Source organism: Symsagittifera roscoffensis, chromosome 8, assembly GCF_963678635.1.
Source record: "Symsagittifera roscoffensis chromosome 8, txSymRosc1.1, whole genome shotgun sequence".
Lineage (NCBI taxonomy): Eukaryota > Metazoa > Xenacoelomorpha > Acoela > Convolutidae > Symsagittifera > Symsagittifera roscoffensis.
The window spans coordinates 22,430,881-22,453,491 of NC_087069.1; the positions used below are offsets into that span (position 1 = coordinate 22,430,881).

Here is a 22,611-nt window from a genome sequence, read left to right on the forward strand (position 1 = left end):
CTATGATTCTAGCGCGATTGAAAACAGAGAATTACAAGAGCAGCTCAGCACCCAGGAAGTTGACCGAGGTGCTGCGAGAAATGGAAGCCTCGACGACTCCGGGAACGGAGGAAGACTTCAAACCCCAAAAGGCAAACGCAAAAAGGGGTTCGACTAGTGGACAAACGTGGGAAGTGGACATCGGCAAGTAATGTCGTTCGACTCAACACCAGGCCATTGGGAAGCATATGACGTGCAATCCTCTCGAGAGAAATGCGACGATGAACACCACTCGACCTTGGTGGATAGCTCTGGAGACACGAAAGAACTGGAGATTTGCCTGAAGAAGCTTGATCGCGGGGTCCCGCAAGCAATGGCATTGAGCTACCCAACAGAAAGCCGAAGTTAATAAGCTAGAAATGGGAAACCAGCTAGGATGGTCTTGGGTGAACCTGTTGCTAGAGTAGATTGAAGACTCGATGAGAGCACCCTCGTTGGCATTGCCATTGATGCAAATCTTTTTGTCAGAACGGCAGGACAGTTGATGCTCACATGGAGTTTTGCGGGAGTGGCGTTAGAGGCGTTGACCTCGCACGACAAACTTAAGCTGGGCGACAAGAGTCTGCTGGTGCAGCATATTGCACGAGACAATTCGGGATTGAGCCTGGCGAGGAGGAAAGATGTCACTTGTTTCTTGAGGTGGATCATGTCAGTGATAACCGACACTACTGTTCAGATGTGCCATCAAAAGCGATGGGAATTAAAACTATGGAAACGACAGTCTCCAATGTTATCTTGAACGCATACCAGAGTACTGGAATTGAAAAAGAAGAGATAGCAAGGCAGTCTCTAGAGAACCATGGGAAGCTTAATGAAATACGAAGGTTCTACAACAAGAAGTTCCAGGAGGGGCATGACGTGCATCGTAATTTGGCCCGAGCAGAAGACTATTCGAAGCCCACAAAATGGGGAGAGTATCAATGGGAAAAGTTTACAGCCCTTTCTTGGATTCGGAGGCCGGAAAAGCCTACATGAACTTTGAGGTGGCGGAATTGTTAAAGTTCTGGACGGATAGATCATTGAGATTCACCCGACGGAAAGGAAAAGGCCAAGCCCATATACCCTCCTGGTGCCCAAATACCCACGCGAGTTTATTTGAAGAAGTCACGGAGCGAGTGCGACTGTCACCGGCGAAGGATGAGGACTTGAGGAATCTGAAAGCGGTGCACAAACTAATCCTACCTCATCAAAAGAAACCGGAGGAAAAAACGAGCAAGCTGGATAAGTAAGTGAAGAAGATGGAATGGATTAGTTGCCTGGACCTAGTGTGTGGAGGTGGAGAACATTCTTGTGACGGACTATCCTGCGTCAGGTTACAATCTTTTCAGAAGGAGGAATTAGCCACGTGGTTTGATGACATCACTGAGAAAGAAAAAGTTAGGTGCAGATAGTGGCTGAATGCTATGCGAGCACCACTTTGAACATAGAGACGGCATTGGGATTCTTCTCGAGGATGTGTAGCTTGCATTCACTGGAGATGCTAGAATCCGAACAACATTTGGTGACGGCGTTAAGCGTGGAGTCATGGCCTGGAGTGTTACAGAAAAACATCAGAGGATAGAAGATTTGTCTTGAGGCGGAGATGGGGTTTCCAGTGAGTGAAGCCTACAATTTTCCAATGAAAGCGAAGTCTCTGGTGGGATCGGTAATGGCCAATAGGTGTTTAAGCCTTTACCCATTACACATGGCGATGGTGAAGGCATCGAATCAGAGGGTATTAATTGACAAAGCCTTCTCGATACCCAAATGTGTACGCCTGGCTCGATTGTCGCATCACTCACATAGGCTGTTAAAGAAGATCCTGAGAGCTGTGCTGGGGGATCAAAGAGAGAACTCGATTGAGATCTTGGGCGAGGAACTATTGAGCTCAGAAATTGAAAACACAATTGATTTCGAGAGACAGAACACGATCGGGAAAGCTCTGAATAGTGACCCAGCCATGGAAGAAAATGACGTGACACATGAGAAAATGATGAAGCTTGAACCTCTATTGGAAGCTTCGGGAAAACGCAACCTCCGGAGTATCAACTTGACACATGGGGATTGCCCATGCCACTGTCTGTCACAGAAAGTGTGGTATCCGGAGCATTCAAACATCTGCTTGACATGGGACGTGGAAGAAGTTCGGCCAACCGGGTTACCCGACCATCAGCAGAAGGTCAACCTTTTCAAGGAAGAAAACTTGACGAAATATCGACAGTCGACGGCACCAACAGCGCAATCAATACATGTCATTTATTATAACCGGAGGCTTGAGTTGTTTGAGACTGCGTGCAAAGTGTTCTCAATACCCATGGAGGTGAGGCACGTATGGAGTCGCATAAGATTCTTACCATGGTTTCGAGCGACGTTGACGTCTTGGTTGTATACGGTGACGAAGGATCACATGAAGAAGCATCAGAAAGAGTATCGACAGTTCCTGGCCGAGACAGGGCCGGAACCTTTTAAGAGACTCTGGCTAACCCATCGCAATGCGATAATCACGGGTTGGAAAAGAGTTGGCAGAGTGTCTCGAGATAACACCAAAGCGAGGGAAATGATATTGGAGGAGGACTTGGCAAAGAACATGAGCCTGAGTTTGCACAATTCCTTTTACTTGAATAGGGAATCTAAAGTGAAGGATCTGCCGAATCAGGCGCAAAAGGAGTGGATGCCGGCCTACGAACCGCTGAAGGCATGGGAAGATAGCGTTGTCAGTTCCGATGACGAAGAAGAAATGGCAAGGCAGATAACGATGTCGAGTGTGTCAGGACCCAGTACCTCGAAGACAAGAGGCACGAACTAAAAAGGGTGTTCAGGAAATGGTTCTTGAGACGTGAGCGGTGAAAATCTGAGGGCACGGAAAAGAAATTTTAATCTATATAAATCAAAAAGCTGCATGACAATTTTCTTAATGGGTGAAACAAAAGAAATTTTAATCATTAGCTTACAAAGCGGAAATTCAGAGTGCAGATATATGTGAATTTTGATTGCTGTTTAGCGATAATGTGACAGTTTTGCAGAGTTGTGATTTTTGGGGTGTAGATAAAGTTAAATCTGCTACAAACTTCTGTAAATGACCACTGGCACTGTATGTTGAGACGCACTCAATTTTCTTAGGGCTCACTGACAGACGACGACACGCGATGAGGACATCGATCTTGAGTCCGGGGAGTATGCGCCAGTCGGTCATATTTGGACGTTTGACCTTGAGAAAACATTTAGTCTTGGTTTTGGGGTGAAAAGCAGTTTTTCAAAAATTGGATAGCGCATGTCATGCTCAAGTTTCTCGCGACAACTGAAAAAATCATAAAAATAGGATCAGAAGAATCGAACTACATTCGTGGGGAAAAAAAAACAAAAATAGCAGCGGAAAATTGCTATTGTCAATTTCCAATACATAATTCGAACGAGAGTAGAGCTGTCTTATCCTTGACAGAAGACAGTAAGTGATCGCGAGTGGAAGAGAAGTAAATTAGAGTGGACCAGAGTGAACCTCCCGTGGAAAGGTCGACAGCTGAAGCTGCCGATTGGTCCAGACCAAAAACGTATATCTTGAGTTAAAACTTAATTATTTCAAACTTCTCGAGTTAAACTCAATTACGCAATCAATTCCAGAGTTGCTTTATAGTTTAGTTACTCAATTCTAGAGGTCGTGTTGGTATGTGAGTACCTAATTTAATTTTCTTGAGTGTGTTTTATACTGTTATATTGAGTTAGGGAGAGTTTTTAGGTTGATCCATCTGAAAATGGATCAAAGTTTTTGTCTAATAAAAAGTAACTATACATAAGGTCCCGACCCTGTTTTTAACGGCGTTCGCGTATTTTATGTCTTTTGAGACCTGAGTATGGGGGCGTTCTTATTTTCTAGAGTGGGGGCGGGGGGGGGTTGGTAGTGGCTTTTAAGATGTAACGCTGGTTTTAGTCTCATGTCGCAAGTGAACCAAATTGGCTCAGACCGCTTGAGGTAGAAAAACAGAAGATATAGTGTCCCTGACTCTTGAGCCAATGGTTATAGAGCCTATTTTTCTTTAACCTCATATGTGACTTAAGTAGGCGATTGTTACAATCTATAAAGTTTTTTGGAAGATTTTGATCGGAAAAAACATTCATCGATATTTTTTGTAGAACTGTTGCAAAGTTCTCCAAAAGATTTAAAAAATTTCCAAGATATCACAGCAATTTGTCATAGAAACAACCTAATTGAAACAATTGGAAAGGTAATTGAAAAATATAATATCTGTAACGCATGAAAAACTGAACTATAATCTAAACGTTAGATCTGTAGCCCCAAAAATTGCTTCTGTTTCGGAGAGGTAGTATGATGGAATCGAAAATACTAAAAAAAAAACGGTCACAAAAACTCGTTCCAAATGTCCTATAAAAGTAAAATACAAGAATTGTAGTGCGAGTGATGAGTAGTTCTGTTGAACCGCCGTTTTGTTCACTAACGGAAAATGCGCAAATGCGCCAATGATCTTAATTATTTAGATGGGACACAACAGTTTTTTGAACAATACGAGCGTAAAGAATTAAGTTCCAACAAATTTTGAATGACCTATGATGGGTTAACCCTCTTTCCTGCGGTCTGTCAACAGGCGCAGGATAGAAATCAGCATGTGTACAGAAGTAATAGTAAATATCGAAGTATATATGTGCAAGGCAGATCTTTTTCTCACGTAACCTCTAGCTTCAGATCTACCGCAGTCTGACCAACTTCAGCTGCAATGGTGGGACCATGTGAAATTTCTAGTCCCAAAAAAGAACTATGGAACAAAAAAGAAATTTGGATTATCCTTAGGCAAGAAACAAAGTTTTTTTATTCGAAAAAAAAATACAGTCACATGAACTTTTGGTACCCTTTTTTGCTAATAGTTGAAGGATAGTTGATTGTTTTTCAAAATTTTTGTGCTTTAAAAAAATTCAGTTTTTTTTTATCGAGCTACAGTCAGAGGATATAGAAATTGCTATTTTCATTTTCCATGGACCAAAAGAGCAATTTTCCCCATGATTCTCATTTTCCACGATTCACGGTTGGCAACTTTGTCATTTGAGAGAGGAAACCGTCCTTTAGACTATAGCCAGATGAAAAAGCTTAAAAGCCTGTTTACAAAGTGTTTTAGTGCTACTGAATTGAAAGGCTTCAAGGTTTCAGAGAGGTGTTCCTGGTGCAAATAAAATGCTTGTAAATAGCAGAAATAGTTTAAAAATTTTGAGTTTAAAAGTTTTTGTTGGAAAGCTAAGGATCTAAAGTAGGCTTCATTCATTTTTTTTCTTTTTTAAAAGGAATACAAAAACGTAGTCAGCTATGAAACATGACCTTAAGTTTTGGCACCTATAATTTTTCTGATTAGAGTGCTGAGTTTTTATTCAAACTCTCTAAGAGCTTAAAATATGTTTTAGTTCTTTTTAGACCAAGCGAAATATATGGAGGAGACTTTTCAGATCTTAAGCTTCCTAATAATATCTTCTATATGCCAATTTCTCTACTGCTACTGCTTTTCTTTAGGATTATGAACACCTCTTTGATGACCTCTAACTAAATGATCAGACACATTGCTTTGAAAACAGCTTTTTACGTTTTTCCAATCCGTTTTTTTTTTTCGTAAGACATTGTAATTCATAACATGTCAAAGTTTTTAAAAAAGTGCTAATTATTTTGTAGTTAAAGAAATGGATGAAATGTGAAAAAAATGCTCACTTCGTAGCTCGAAACGAAAAAGTAACAAACACGATATTCAGTGGATGTTACCTTTTCTAAAAAAAAAAACAGTATTGATCATTATAAGTGCAATCGGAATTAAAATCGAATAACCACACTTCAATCATTAGCTTTGAAGAAATAACATCTTATGGAACAAGAAATCAAATCAGTTTGGATAAGAAGACCTCGCAACGCCATTGATGTCGGACAATTACAATTGATAAGTCGACGCAAAGCAACGCTGACACGAAGAGAAAAAAGGACGAGATAAAGAAAAAGATGCTGAAGCAGACAATCAGTTGGGTTTATAGAAACAATTGGGATTATAAGTTTTACCTGGAACCAAAACACGATAGAACTAAAAACGGCATTTAAAACGACAGGAAAAATTTTGGATCAAAAGGTTACCTTCAGCCAACATGTTGAATTAGTAACAAAAAATGTACTGAATTCATATCAATTTTTTATCAAACAAGACATTTTCTCAGCTCATCTGTTCTCATTTGAATTTAGAAGAAGTTTATACAACCAATAAATCAATATGGGGCATTAGAATACGGAGTTGCCACTAAACCGCTTTAAAAAAAAATACAACCAATTTTTTTAATTGCAATTGCGTTTCGCCTCAAAAAAAACACAAGAAAAAATGACAATAAGAAAAACGCATGGAATTTGCTCAATCAATGAACTACACGTATAACAACTGCTGAAAATACTATCTAAAGTAATTAGATGAGGATTTAAAAATGACAACGTGAACAATTTCATTTCAAACAAGAGTTAGACAAATCACTTGATACCACTAGAAAAATAAAATAAACAAAAAAATTTTAGCACGAAATAACAAAAAAAATTGTGCGAATACGGACACTATAAAATTCTCTATTCATTTTCAATATGAATATCGTTAAAAATTTTTAATTGAGCCTAAACAATCTATAGACAACCTTTTGCATGAACTCAGAGATACTTTTTGAATTTTTTGCGACTACTTTAACAAATTGTTTTGAAAACATGTCTGAAAACCGTTTTTTCTTTTTTGTAAAATCTACTGCAAAAATTTATCAATTAGATGTAAGAAAAAGAAGCTGTAAGGTTTTTTTTAAACTATTATCTTTTTTGTATAAATGTTAGTTAGAATAAACAACCAGGTCCATATAAGACAAAACTTAAAAGAAAATTCTTAGCGGCGCTTCAACAGTCTTAACAACCTTCTGCGCTCGTTCAAGTTGGTGCTCTTTCAATGATAAATTCTCTATATTGTTTTATCATTGCACTACTTGAAACAAATTTAATTTTTTAAATTTGATGAACTAGAGCTAAGAAGAGTATATTTTTGCTCTTTCACACAAGCTCTTTCACGACAAGACATGGATGAAAAATGAAATTTCCGCAATTTTCCGGGCTCTTTCACAAATTTCGGGTATCTTTCCCTCAGAAATAGCAAAAACATACTCTTCAACTGTTAGAAAATAGTTGAAGATGGCCTAGGGTTAAAGAGCCGCCATCGGGCCCTTCATGCCCGCAGGCCGGGCTCTTTTCCCTCGAGCATCTTTCAACAATGTTCTAACTAGTACAGAGACGCTACAGACAGAGTTAGATCGCCGTGTTTAAACCTGGTCGGGTAAAAACAGAGGTACCGGAAAAAGCTGGACTTTACAGATAACAAACACAAAAAAAACAGAACGAGCATTAAAGGTAGTTTTTGAGTTTCAGGACTGACCGCATTTTTCTCAGAAGAACTGAGATTAGCCAAAGGCATCACAGAAAAAAGCCACAAGCATGCAGAAACAAAGGACGCAACCAATAAACTGATCAAACGATATCTTTTCAAAGGCTAAAAGCGCAAGATTCAAGAAAATCATACCAAACAAGGAATAAAAAAAGAAATAGTGAAAAAAAGGAAAATGAAACAAAAGATTTGAAACGAAACCTCAAATCTAAAAAAAACCCATAGAGGTGGAAAACAGCGAACAAGTAAGCTGAAAAACATAGCATTATAACGTGTTTTGATCATCATAGACATAGAAAGCAACAAAAACAACTGCCCAAACAACTGGCAACTCAAAAATCTTATTCAGCAAAAACTTGATTTGAAAACGTAATTGAAAATAAATGAGTAAAAAAAACATTACTAAGAGAATAATAAAACTGTTCGCGACAGATGACTTGGAAGATTGAAGAAGATTTGAAGCAATAGCCGGGTGGAACGCAGATGAGGGAAACATTCGAGATTGGGACCCGAAGATCGACTTCACTGCTAAATATTATTTGAATTAACTATTGACTCAAAATCGACCTCAGCTTTTTGTCTGAAGCTTACTTTTTTGATATTTCCTGAAAATTATTAGTCTTGAACTATGAACATTGTTATGCAAGATTTCATGTTCAGTGTTACAGCTTTTACCCGTTTATCACACAGTTATACAAGAACAAGAACACAATAAAGAAAATTCAGGAGGCCATTAAATAAGTGCAGTCAATTCTCGGCTTCCTTGTTTTTTTATAATTGATTGGACTTCTGGAAGTTACATTTTCTAGGTTTTTTTAATTAAAAATTTTTGTATTGAAAAAAAAACATTTGAAGTGTTTGACTCCTTTGAAACACTTTTGTTTACAACAGCAAAAATTCTTTGAAAGAAAGAAGTGTGTATTTTAAATCACTAAACATAGCTGAGTCATTCTTTCGTTCTATCTCAAAAATGTTGAGAGATATCCCGGCTAAATTTTTTTCTACAAAGATTCAAGAAAAATGTTGCTGACCGAGTGGACAAGAAAATTTTTTTAAAACTTGGTCTGCTTCTGAATTGAGAGTTCCAAATGAATTTGATGAGTTGCTTTTTAAGTCAAGAGTCACTTTCTGCAATTGAAAAGTTACATATTTAACTATATTCTGTTTGATTTTGAAAGCCAAATCTTAAAATTTTTCGCTTTGTTGGAGGATGCAAATTTCAATTCACAAAAAACTCGTGATGACATCCTAGCTGAGAGCTTAGTTTAATTCTCAACTTTTAAAAGCAAAATTAGAGTAAATGCTCCTAATATTCGTTTGAAGTGAGCAATTTTAAATATAATTGTCAAAAACACGTTAAAAAAACGTTTTGAAAAATACGTAGCCGCGATGTTCAAACCATTCAACTTTCAAAAACAAAACGGCGGTTAACCAAACTTTGCATCGTTCAAGGCTCAGTGAACGCTTAATCTATTGAACTTAAAAATCGTTGTTCTTTGCTAGACTAAAGTTTCGATAGATCAATCTCTGTTGTTCTAGATCATGTGGGCAAACAGCACACGAGTGGGTTGCGGGGTAGCGCCATTTATTGAGTGTGCCAAAAATCTTCTTGTGTGCTTATACGAACCTCAAGGAAACATCAAAGAGCATGCTTTAATGACTGACGAAAACTTTGCTGAGCTTCAAGAATCTGCAGAAAACGTACAAACATGTAAGAGGTAAATCATAAAATTATATGTCAACAATAAAAAATAACAGATTGAAAAAAAAGGAAAGAAAAAGATAATTTGTCTCAATGAAAAATTGAACGAAATAGAAAAAGTTTTAACAATGGATTTGTTCGGGTAAAGCCGTTTTATCTTGTGGAGTTTTTAAACGTTGTGGCGACACTTATATTAGTGTGATGATTTAATCTGTTTGTTTTTGAAATGAAGAAGTCTTGAAGTTGTTCACATTTCTTTTTTTTCTGTTCGGACTCTGGTTTCTTTTAAAGTCATATTCATTTAGTTTGCTGGATTAAATCTTAAATCCACTATCCAACAAAGCTGTGAGAGAAGATGATAAACGGAACAATTTGTGGTTTTGAAAGTGGATTTTTGTAGCTTGTTTGCGGAATTATAAAAGAGTTTATTGACTGAAGTTGCTCAAATTAAGTTATGGTTATCGATTTTTCAGGATTTGTTTTATTTTTTTGCGTGGTTGAAGTTCGAAGTGTTAATTTGTTTTGAATCCGCATTCAGCGTCTTAAAACAAAATTTTCAATTTAAAAAGTGCGTTCTTTTTTGTGTATTTAATAAGACCCTATGGGACAAAAGACCTCATGTTATTGAGCGACAATATTTTTAACCTCAGCGTTTTGGTCACAGATGATATTTGAAACTCCAGTTACCAGACGTGGTAGTTTTAGCCTTAAGGAATTTTGAAATAATTTGTTTGTTAAAAATAAAGTTACTGAGATCTTTTTCACTTGTTGCTTGGGGAATGTGTGTCTTTCTAGTTCAGCAGCTATCCTAGAAAACGGAAAATAAATGAGCCGACGCCGCATTAAAAATAAGCCGACCCTGCATTCAACTGTTTCCAGTGAAAGACATTTTGATCGAATGAGTGTAAGGCAAGTGTGGAATAGACATAAATAGTTCGAAACCGTTTTCAAAACTCAATTTTGGTTTCAACTAAAAGAAGAATGTGAATGTTGTTTGAAGAAAAGCAACCAACGTTTCTTAGTTTTTAATCATAAAAAAATTCTAAAATCAGATTGAATGTTTGTTTCAGGAGTGAACCGATAGCAAGCACTGGTTATTCGACGAGCTGTGTAGTTATAGAAACAATAACTGCAGTTTTTTTTCTGACTGACGTTTAAAGCAAAAAAGAACATTCGGCAGGGAAATCGTCTAATGAAGAAAACTTTTTGATTACACAAAAGTTTGTGTATAACTTCATCACTTAATCACACAGTGCTTTCAATTTCAATGAATATTTACATTTCGTCAAACTTGCAATCATTTTCATCAATGTGCCTTCATCAATGTGCCAATGAGCAGCACCACAAAATTCAATTATCCAATCAAATAATTCCAGCTAATCTGAAACCACAACAATTTGGTACAGATTATTCAACGGGCTCAAACAGCAAGTTCATTACGACCGAAAACTCTGGTGGACCAGTTCATTATGGAAAATCATATAACCTGAGGGTTTTTCTCTGCAATATAAACTTTTAGAAAAACTTCATAAAACAGTGTGAACTTAAATTAGTGAAAAAAGGTGAAGGTTGAAAAAGTCTGGAAACTTGATCAATTCATTAGAAAAAATCATTTTCAGTGCTTACTGCTTTTGAATAATTGAAAAAGTTTAATCATCACTTAGTAACGGGATCAAAGTGAATGATCAAAGAATTTTGAAAACAGAAGATGTTTATTTTCTTTCGCCGACTACATAAGTTACACTGAGCGGAGAAAACGTGACATAATAGATTTTCAAGAAAATGTTTGGCCCATTTTAAGTGATTAGTTTAAAAACGATTAAAAACAGAAAGAACAAAAGAAGTAGAAAAAGATCGTCATTGATGCGGAGCCTGCTTTAAAACCACAAAACGCACAGTTTGGCCTCGTAATGATTGAGACCGTTTAACCATAGAACTCAACGTTTTTTCTTAGTTGAAAGAAAAACTTATATCTGCTCTTTTTCCTGGAAATTTAAAGCGGTAAATGATAGCCTTTAGGCAGTTTTCAAATTATCCCTAGAACCATCAAAAAAGCTGTAAGATGTTTTATTTCTAATTTTAAGATAAAAACTATGGGTGGTAAAACTTTTATAGTTTGGTAAGACGAGCAAAATTTTTTGATATCAACAAAAACTGATCACAAAATGTTTCAAAAGCTTAAGATACATATATCTAAACGTGGTTCAACATTGTTTAAAAAAAATTCTTCTAAATTTTATGCAAAACACGTCGCCCAAACAGAGATTCCTTGATTGGAAAAAAAACATCTGATATTTAATGTTTTAAATTGAGATTTTCGATTTTGTGGTTGCTTAATTGAGTAGCTTTTCATCAGTCAATACTCGATTGAAATGAAAAGCTTCAAGTAAATATCTGAACATGCTTAGTGAAAACAGAGATACAAACAATAGTATGGAATTTTATGAGGGCAACTGAAACAGCTTTTACATTTGAAGAATTTTCGAAAATTATATGATGTTAGCCTTTGAAAAAATTAAACTTCAGGCTAAATTTCTAAGTTATAAACATAAAACATTGCATTAATTGATGCCCTGCTACAAAGTATCCCTAAATTGGCTTCATCTTTTTTTCGTCGTACTTATTTTGAAAACTATAAAATTGTTAATAAATTATTTAACTTTGATAACTTTAATGACCTAAAAACGTTTCCGCTATTTATAATTATAGAATTAATCGAAATCAGTAGTCTAAAGGTAAAATTGTTTGAAAAAAGAGTTATGTTCATATTAACCTACAAAAGTCATAGGTCAACTTATAATCACAGTGATATCAAGTCAGCGACCAATTTTGAATTATTTCCGTTATGCAGCAAACAACTTGATTTGGTGGATCAGAATCTAAAATTTTTACTTGATTCGATTGAATAGAGTTTTGTTCAAATTTTCTATTAGTTCTTAATATCCATTACAATAACTCGGTTTTTATAAAAATTTGAAACATTTCACACCGAGTTCAGTAGCAAATTTGTAAACTAGAAAGTTAATAGTATCAGATTTTTTTTAAGTTGCAGTTTTTCTATAGTCTTGAAAATCTTCTCTCTAATCTCATTTTTCAAAAAGCGTGCCCTTTTTCAAACTAAATCTGCAAGCCCGGTACAAACTGCGGTGCTTTCTGACACAATTAAACATTTGCGCAATAAACATCCTTGGGGTGTTTTTATTCAGTAAGTTTCTTTCACTTTTAAGTAAGCGTTTTTGACAAACTTTCTGATCAGCTGGTTGTCTAGAGTGAAAGTTTAAGAGAAATTTACCCTCAGATAAATTTTCTAATTTCTTTGCCATTTGATTTCTAATTTCTTCCATATATTTTTTAATAAAGGGGATTGCAGTTCTCCCAAGAGTTTGTTCAAGAGCTCCAAACCCTCTTCCACGCTGTTTTGCATGTCTTCGAAAAATAGGGAAATCAGCTGAATTTTGATCAACCTTTTCGTATGAAGTTTAAATCAAAAATGATTATTCGAAATGTTGCGGAACAAATGAACAACTCGAGTGATTCCTACAGACACAAAAGGAATTTTTTCGCCTGTACTATCTCTTAGTTCTATCTTGATACTATGGAAAAAATTGTTCAACAGCTTTTTAAACTGTAAATTTGTAAAGGACTGATTATTCATGTACTGTCCTGTAGAAATTGTATCTACACTCTTCACTTTGGAGATAAATGGAATACAACGCAATAAGGGAGTTTTGTATCACCGACTATGTTATATTCTATAGCATCACTATGAATCATTAGGGAATGTTTTCTTGTATTGTCGTAAGAATACTGAGGATAATGTAGACCTGTTCCTTCATTGTAACCCTTGTTTGATTTTGTTCTAAATCACAACCACAAATGTGGCTCAAATCAGCACTCTGAATTTTAAACACTGGGGTTACAAACACACCATATTGATTCTCAGGTAAATGAACAGCACTTTTTTGTGTATTTTTATCTACTGATACATATATTCCGTTATATTCAAAAACTTGAGCACCTAGACGTTCTTGAATTTTGTTGTTCATGGCTAAAACTATAACACCAATACTTGGATACAATCCTGGTTCATTGTTCATCGTTACAATCCTCATTTTCTCCTCAGAACTTTCTCTATCATCTACGAATGTAAACTTTCACTCTGTAACATTTTGGTACAAATAAGGGTATGATATTTCTGAAATAGCAACCTCCCATTATCCTTTCAAATGTTCGGGTAGAAAGTTTGTAAAAAAACTGAGACTATTATTCGGATAACAATTAAAAGAAGCGTTGGAAACCAACTCAATAGTGAAAGAATCCATGACAACTGATTAATAGAAATTTAGTTTTAAAAAAAATTTATCTTTAATTAGAACCTTTTCTAAGCTCTTCTTCATAAAATTTACCATGAATTTCTTCTTTGTCAAGATCTTTGATGATGTATGTAGGGGGCTTTTTGTAGATATTGCCGGAACTTCAGAAATTTTATCTGTAAATTGTGGTTTGCGTCCTTTTCGGAACGGAATATCATTCTTCGAATTTTTCACTCAGTCTCCAACTTCGATTTTTAGTTTCTTATACCTTGTTAGAGGTTTATTGTACATAATTGAGAGGAAATCAGTATTCTTGACATCTCTAGGTGATTTTCCAATAGATCTATTGATGCGACAATTCATTGTAGACACAAATTGCGGCAACTTAGGAAGGATTTTTTCACCATGATCGTCTATCTAGCGGTAAATAATGTGTTTTAATGACTGAATGGCTCTCTCTGCAAATGCAGCTTTTGATTCACTCATTGTCGGGTGAACTTCAATGTTTCTTTTCTTTGCAAAATTTTTTGAAAGTTCCCCCATATGCTGTTCCTTTATCAACCCAAAGCTTTTCAGAGTGTGTTTTTTCGAGAAATCATTTTTTTGAAAGGTTGTAAAGTGTCTTTGGCATAATTAGTTTTCATTGTTTGAACTCTGACAAATCGCGAAAAAACATCAACAGCAACCAATAAATATTTGACTCCATCGTTTTGACTCGCTAGTTTGTCCACAAATGTCAAGTCCATACGCCAGATTTCAATGATATATTTTAAGAACGCTTGAAGCATTCGGAAACGTTTGATTGGTGGACCAAATTTTGTAAAAGATGTCTTGGTTTGCAGAAATTGTTCTTCCTTCTTTTTTGACAACCCGCTTGCTTTACTCAAGTTTTGCACAGAACCGTACGCAGCTCTACTCCTAGAATACAATCTGTTCAGACTTACCTTTTCAGATTTTGAAAAATATTCAAGTTCCTCTGTCTTTCGCTTTGGCATTCTTGTTGATAACAAGTTTAGGCGGAATTTGAGTTGATTCCAAAATGTTAAAGTAAATATCGTGAAAGTCGGTATTTTTTTTCGTTTTAGTGCACACACAAAGTCCACAATTGATTCTTTTGTGTCTCGATAATCTAATATGATATTTTCTAACTGACTTAGTCTAATTCTAGGAGAACTCAAAATTAAATCAATAAGGTGCTTATTGTCACTCGTTTTCAACTTTGCATTTACATGACTATAAATAGAATCAAAATCTTTTGGTACAATCTCCTCTTTTCTTGCTTTTGTTCCATTTTTTTTTTTGGAAGTGTACTTTGTGATTGATAAATTGAGTAAGGAATTAGAACAAACTGATCCATACTATGTCAATCGTTTAATGACAAAAGGAATGATAACATATATTAATTATAAGCTTTTTGGCAAGCTCAAAATAGTTTTCCTTTTTTGCAGTGAAGTTCTTCATCGAAAGAGTTCTGATATTACTCTTCGATATTTTACTACGTCTACTTTTCGAAGGTCCTTTAGCTCGCCTCGTAGTAAGTTTACTAGTCATTCGCTGAGGAATTGAATGAAATTTTTTGGACAATGGAGGATGAATTGTTTTTGAAGTTTTTTTTTAATATTTGAAATATTGGGAGTATAGAAACGTATTGTATGCTCATCGTCCAAAAACTTTTTTTTCTGTTCCTGTTGTTAGATAAAGTTTGAACTGAACCACTGTTTGTGCAATATCTTAGCGAATCAGGATATTTTTTGGAGTTAGATCAATGAGTAAATGACCATAAGGAGTAGATGTTGCATCTTGATACCACTCTTTCAATTGTGATCCTAGACCTAGTTGTTGACTCAATGTATTGATTTGTAAAACATCTCTCGGTGACTTGACTAAGACTATATGTGTATTTTGTAACTCAACATCTCTTCCCAATTCACTTTGATGAAACAAGTTATGCTTAATATATATTGTGTTCAGTGTTCTGTGTCTTCCAGCAGTAGCAACTTTTACAAACTGCTTAGAATTTAAAATTTTTTCACAATAGTCATCAAAATTTAACAGGTATTTTGATCCATTATTGGGAAGGTTTTCAATCAGTTCGAAGTCAACTCCTTGGATAAACTTAAGGTTTTTTTCTTTGCATTTGTCCATAAAGAGGTTGATAATGTTGATAAAAATATAAAAACTTTGTCAAACTTTGGTTGAAATGTACCAATTTTTAATCACTCAAAAATAAGATGCGATTTTCCAGATCCACTCGGTCCAACTAGCGAAATAGAAACTCGTTCTTTGGTAGAAATTTTTTTATTCATAGCTTTGGGGAAGGTAAAATATAACCGACTGTACTTGATAAAATTGCTACCCAAATTGTTGTTTCTTAACATGTAGTGGATAACATTATTCGAACGATTGCACATGCTAGTATTAAAACTATGACAAAAGTTGGCACATAAAAACTAAAAGAGAGCTGCTACACGTACGTCCAAAAACCGTCCAAGATTTTCGTTCATGATTCTCCTCATCAAAAACAGAATATCCTAAATTTAATTGCTTGTCACATTCATCTCCCATCTCAACTTTGGAATGAAAAATTGATAAGGATTAACTTTTAAATTTCAAAAACAGGATGATACAAAACTATTTAGATTATTTACAATTTATTTTAAGAAAATCTAGTCCAAGTTCCGTATGCAAATGCTTTTCTTTCTGTACAGTGAAGAGTATTTGCATGACTAAATGGGTAGTTGCAACACCTCCAATCATGTTCCTCATCTTTGAAAATCAAATTTTGGTATTTTGGGCATGCGTAGTCATCCAAGTTTGTAACCTTTGTTTCCAAAATTTCTGACCGAAATTTTATTTTTTTCATAACCTTTTGCAAAAAACTCCATTTCTGGAGCTTGCAATTTTTTCAATGTTTTTTCATGCTCAGTATATTTTTCATGGCCACTGTTCCAATTGATTCCATGAAGATGCTTCGTACACCAAGCAGACTGAGATGTAGTTTTGATTTTTTTGGGAGAAAGAGAGGAATATCCCACAGTTTGTCCGTTTTAATATTTGAAATATTGGGAGTATAGAAACGTATTGTATGCTCATCGTCCAAAAACTTTTTTTTCTGTTCCTGTTGTTAGATAAAGTTTGAACTGAACCACTGTTTGTGCAATATCTTAGCGAATCAGGATATTTTTTGGAGTTAGATCAATGAGTAAATGACCATAAGGAGTAGATGTTGCATCTTGATACCACTCTTTCAATTGTGATCCTAGACCTAGTTGTTGACTCAATGTATTGATTTGTAAAACATCTCTCGGTGACTTGACTAAGACTATATGTGTATTTTGTAACTCAACATCTCTTCCCAATTCACTTTGATGAAACAAGTTATGCTTAATATATATTGTGTTCAGTGCTCTGTGTCTTCCAGCAGTAGCAACTTTTACAAACTGCTTAGAATTTAAAATTTTTTCACAATAGTCATCAAAATTTAACAGGTATTTTGATCCATTATTGGGAAGGTTTTCAATCAGTTCAATGTTTTTTCATGCTCAGTATATTTTTCATGGCCACTGTTCCAATTGATTCCATGAAGATGCTTCGTACACCAAGCAGACTGAGATGTAGTTTTGATTCTTTTGGTAGAAAGAGAGGAATATCCCACAGTTTGTCCGTTTTATAAACTCCTAACACTTTCACTATTTTGTTTCCATTACACTCAATATCCAAAACATCTAGACTCATGATGTTAACTGTTTTCGCTGAAGTAATTGGTTAAAATGACTATATACTGATGAAGCAAAAAATTTAACATATAAACAGAAGAACATTTCAGTCACGTGACCATCAAAACAAAAACTTGGAAATCCAGGTAAAACATAACAATAACCAGGTCCCTTATAAGTAGTAGACTTCACAGATCCAGCTGCATCATGTAAAAAAGCATGAATTCTGAAAAATTTTGAATTTGCAAAAAAGTAATCCATGCAAAAATTTTTGGTCAATTTCTTTCAAATTTATGTTTGGGTCCAAAACAATTAATGTACAAAGAAAATAATTTTTTCTTTTTGTATTTGATGAAAAGTCATACTTTATCAAATCAAAATTTCTGAGAATTTCATTCAATTTCTGAACGTTGATTTTCTACAGTGCTTTCGTCAATAATGATAAAAGTTTTTATTGAATTTTTCTACATAAGACAAAACCGAGGTGATAAAATTAAACAGTTTATCATACTCTTCTTATTCCAACTGAAGTTTCTGATTGTTTTTCCTAGTGCTTCCTTTTCTACGATACCCTATGAGATCTATTTTGTTAATATCTGAACGATAAATTAGAAAAACTTTTCGTCTTCCATTATGCAAAGTCCACTCAAATTGAGAAATTTGTGATTCTGTATCCAAATCTTGTAATTTTGGTAAGTTTTGAGATTCCAAAACTGTTAATGAAAACTTCTGGGACTTTTTTGTAAGACGAACTGAAAAATTCCCAATTTATTTTGAAGCTTTAAAACAAGATTTCTGGAAAAACCATTGTTCCAACTCATATTGCTCAGCTCAAAGAAATTTTAAAAAATGATTCAAGAAGATGAATATTTGAATTACATTACTATAATAACATCACTCAACAAAATTAGTGAACATTACAGTTCTCAACAAACATAAAATATCCAAAGACTTGGGCGAGTTCTTTGAATTCGTCCAAAGTATAGTTGACATAGGCAACTTGCTTCAAGACTTCGTTCTCCTTTGCAGTGAAGAGTCGAATCTGAATGTAGAGTGGCTTGTTCAAACTGTACTTCTTGATTGTGACAAACACCCTTCTCTTCTTGTATGTTGCTACGTCATACACCGCATGGCACTTCGCAAGTTCCTGCTCCATGGTAGAGTTTTTGTTAAAAAAGGGTTCCAATAAAAAACGAGTCCTAGGTTTTAAGCATCGTGAATAACAGTATTCCGTATTGCTGATATCTTTTTTCTCTTTTTTGTCACCAAGATAGACTTGCTGAGTTTCTTTCGATTTGTCGCGATTCATTTTTCTTTAGCAATTGGAAGCAAGGTTCAAAGTAAATTTTTCTGTTGTAGGTTTTTGGGACCAAGAAAGTCTCCAATTCTTTTTTGGTTGGTAGCAAATTCAATATAATTGCGAAGGATATCTTTTCGTGAATTCATTTTTGATTTGAGTCTCAGAGCCAATTGGTCAGTAATAGATATTTCAAAATAAAAGTGTTTGTAAATTTCTGGAAATTTGGAAATGTAGATGACTCACTGTACATTCCAAATAAGGTTTTTTTACCTTATATGGAATAATGAGTAGGTGATGATCCAAATATGGACATTACGTAGGTGATGAAACTACTATATAAGCAATTCAATGTAGATAAAAATCATTTCCAACAAGTAATCGGTGATATAATCTACTATGTGTCAAGCATATTTCACTTTTTATTCGGACTACAATGCAAAATTTCTTTTTATCTCTGTCTCAGAAAACTTTTTTGAAAAATGTTTTGTCACTCAAGACTACTGTGTATCTAATCATTCATCATTCTGCCCAGTGGAAAATTGCAAATTTCACTTAGTATCAATCGGATCATCGCGCAATCACATTTTGCAAAGATTAGATAAATATCATTTCACTTACCAAATTGTTGACTGTATATATACCTTATACAAATACAGATTTTATTCCAATACAATTTCATCAAGAGGTGAAGTTTTCAATCAATTGAATCGTGCAGTCGAACACAACTTGAAATGTAGAATACCGGAAAAAATACCCAGCAAAGAAACGTCTGCTGCAAAAAAAATTTGAAAGACATGATCTCAGTTCTGCTCAGAAGCTTGCGTCCACTCAGACTCACGGATCAGCTTTTTAGGAAAGAATTCGAAAAGTTAAAAACTCAAACTATGAGACTGATTTGTTAAGAGTTGTTGATTGTTTCATTGATGGTTTTGGTACTGTAAATAGTGAGCGTATCTTTTTTTCTATTAGTAATTGAATACTTGTTTATAAAAATCTCGTCAAAATTGTTTTATTTAAACTGAAAAATTTTTTCAACGAATAAATTTTTAATTTTCAACACGTGTGCAAAAATTAACTTAGAGTTTTTTCGCGAGATGCAAATTTTGATTTGATTTTTTCAACACGTTTGCAAAAATTTAATTAAACTTTTTTACAAGAAGCAAAAATTGTTTTGGTTTTTTAACAAGTGTGCAGAAATTTAACAAGTGTGCAAAATTTTTGTGTTAGATGCAAGTTTTTTCGTGGTTTCTTTGAAAACAATTGCAAAAATCCTGCCTCTTTTTTCTTATGCAAATGCAAAAATTGCAAACTTTTGTAGTAAAAAACTTGTTAAATTACAGCTAAAAATTTTTCATAATTGTTGACTTTGAGCGCTATTGCCTTTCTTAATACATTGTTTTTCCAAAATTTTTGATCAATTTACATGTAAAAAAGAGATTTCTTTATGATCAAAATTAAAACAAAGTTTTTCATTTACTTCAATTAATAAAAGTGCAAGAAAATCCTTAATGCGAAAATATTTAATGAAATTTTTCTTAATTTGCGAGATGTTCTTTGATTTTTTTAACAAGTGTGCCGGAAATATTATAAAATTTTTAGCATGTTGCAAAAATTAATGGAAAGTTTTTAACATGTTTGCAAAAATTGGTTTAATTTTTTTGCTATCTTTCTAACAAAACTCTGTGAAAGTATTTACCAGTTGCATAATTAGAATCATTGTTAACAAAGTTTTACAACCAATTTTAAAAAAAACTTACCTTTAGAATTTCGTAACAAACTTTTCGAAATGATCTCATCTCTTTGTTCCTATGTCTTTAAAAAAATTACTAGATGCAAAGAAATTAAATTACAAAACACAAGACAATAACCAATTTAATTACAAATCAAAAAGCTGTCGAGCAGCTGAAGAGTTTTGCAAGTTCTCAATAGAGCGCAAAGCTAGTCTTGCCTACATCACTGGTGCTTCGCTGACTGGAGTTCTTGGCTCAGAGAACCCCTCATCCTCTTCGATGGTAATTGGGTTGTCCACAGATCCCTCTTCCCAAGGAAATAGGAAATTGTCGAATGGTTGAGCCACATATCTAGTGTCAGGATTTTCGGGGTAGTTCATTCCCACAAGCTCAGCCACTTCCTCCATCATTTGCATTTCTCCAACTTGGTTCTCTGTAGGGGGTACTTGCGTTATATGTCCCTTCACATCCTTTCCACCATGTACCAGACTTGTATTGGGATGTCCATTCGTGCCAGGAAAACTCTACAAACTGTTTCTCGCACTTGGATTTGTACTAAATCAGCCGAAAATTCTAACCGAGAACATAAGGTTGTTGTTTTGTACTGAGTAGATCATTTTGAGCTATAAGTTGAGTTAACGATACTGAGTAAAAACAAGGTTAACAGTTGAGAATGAGGTATTTGACGGTGGTTAAGTTGAAATTAAGGTATTTAGAGCTGATAGAGGAGGCAGTTGACGGTAGATAATTTGAAAATATACAGAGTTTTAGTTAAGAGAGAGGGGTACCTTCATCTGTGAATGGGTGGGTTTAACAAATCAGAATGGATTTTCCTTCTTTGGATTGTGGTCGTGTCCAATCACATTTCAAGTTCCTTTTTCAGAGTTTTTATAGAAAGCTCGTGTCCAATCGGAAACAAAGCTCTTTTATACACATTGTCGTTTTCAATCACAAAAATGTTCAACTTTGGTCAAGTTGTCGTATCCAATCAGACAAAAGTTTTCCTTTTAAGGACATAATTTCTCCAAATAAGTAAAATATACACAAAGGCAATCGCAAAAATAAATGACAAGAAGTTGTTTGCTGTAAAAATAAGAAATTTTGCCGATATAAAAAACAAAAGAAGGACAATTGATAAAAAAATCATATCTACCAATTTTTCATCAAGTTAATTAAATTTTTTGTATAAAATCGATGAGAAATTGCTGGTTTTTGAGTAGACAGTCCAGTTCTTTGATTTTGATGTAGATTTGAGGGGATAACTCAAAGTTGATGAATTTTTCAAAGCAAATCTCTGGAAATCTGATTCCAAACTTGATCATGCAAGATTTTGAACTTTGAAAATCTTTTCAAAAAAAGGAGGAATAAAGAACGTTGCTGGGGAGTTTTGACAAATTTGGGAGTTGGATAGGGGATAAAAAGAATCTTTGAAATATTATCGTACGAATTTTTTATTAACTTCAAATTTTCTAAAATAAATAAAAAGTTTTTTCTAGTAAAGTGTAACTCAGCAGTAAGTTTATAGCTTTGATACGCAATATGTTGATTAAAAAAACACTTTGAATGAGTAAGTCTCCCTAAAGAGACCTTTACTAAGTCGGAGAACTCTGTTTTGGACAACATAAACGTCCAAAAAACTGTAAAAAAAGTATGAATCTACATCTTTTTCATCAATAAGGAAATCACACGGAAAATTTTCTTTTTTCAACAACAATCAACAAGAACTTACAATCAACAAGAGTAACTCGAGGAAGTTCAAATGTTTTTTAATTGACACTTTTCAACAATGAATATCTTATTTCTAAAGTTATGTCTAGAAACTGCTTAGTTCTGACTGGTTGAAAATTTTTTCTTGAAAATTCTAGAGTTTTCCAAAGAATAACGTGGCGATGACGTCATTACCATGAAAGGAAAACTCCATGGGTGTTGATGTCACTTTTATTCATAGAATGACGTCATTACCATTAAAGGAAAATTGCGTAGGCGGTGACGTCACTTCTATTCAAACAAGGACGTCAATACCGTAAAAGGATAATTGCGTAGGCGATGACGTCATTGTTAATATAAATACTCTCATTTTATTGGCACAAATGATTTATTTTGCTTAGCAATCAGAAACAGTTAATTGAATTTCACTTCAATGTTTACAGTTCGTTACTTCGCGAAAAGAAAAAAGTAAGTATTTTCATGCAATTCGTACTTCAAACTTTTAATTTTGGAACGTTTCTAAATCCCAATTTTTTTTTAGATAATGCCTGCCCTTAACCGAAACGAGAAGGTGAAGTGTGAGGACTGTGCTCAGGAATACAGGAGAGCAGATCAGCAGGAATACAGGAGACATCCAAAAAGATATGCTAAAGAGTTGTTTCTTGTCCTGACTGCAAGTATTCCACTTA

General features: G+C 34.5%; 1 protein-coding gene across 1 annotated transcript in view; it reads left to right on the forward strand.

Moving 5' to 3' along the window:
- Positions 1-10,401, forward strand: part of LOC134853361 (cysteine-rich venom protein-like) — a 51,925-nt gene extending 41,524 nt beyond the window's left edge. Inside the window, exons 6-7 of the mRNA XM_063869338.1 lie at positions 8,994-9,172; positions 10,227-10,401. Coding sequence (XP_063725408.1) covers positions 8,994-9,172; positions 10,227-10,314 — 267 coding nt within the window. The 3' untranslated portion in view covers positions 10,315-10,401. The remainder of the gene's footprint in view (positions 1-8,993; positions 9,173-10,226) is intronic.
- The last annotated feature ends 12,210 nt before the right edge of the window (positions 10,402-22,611 follow it).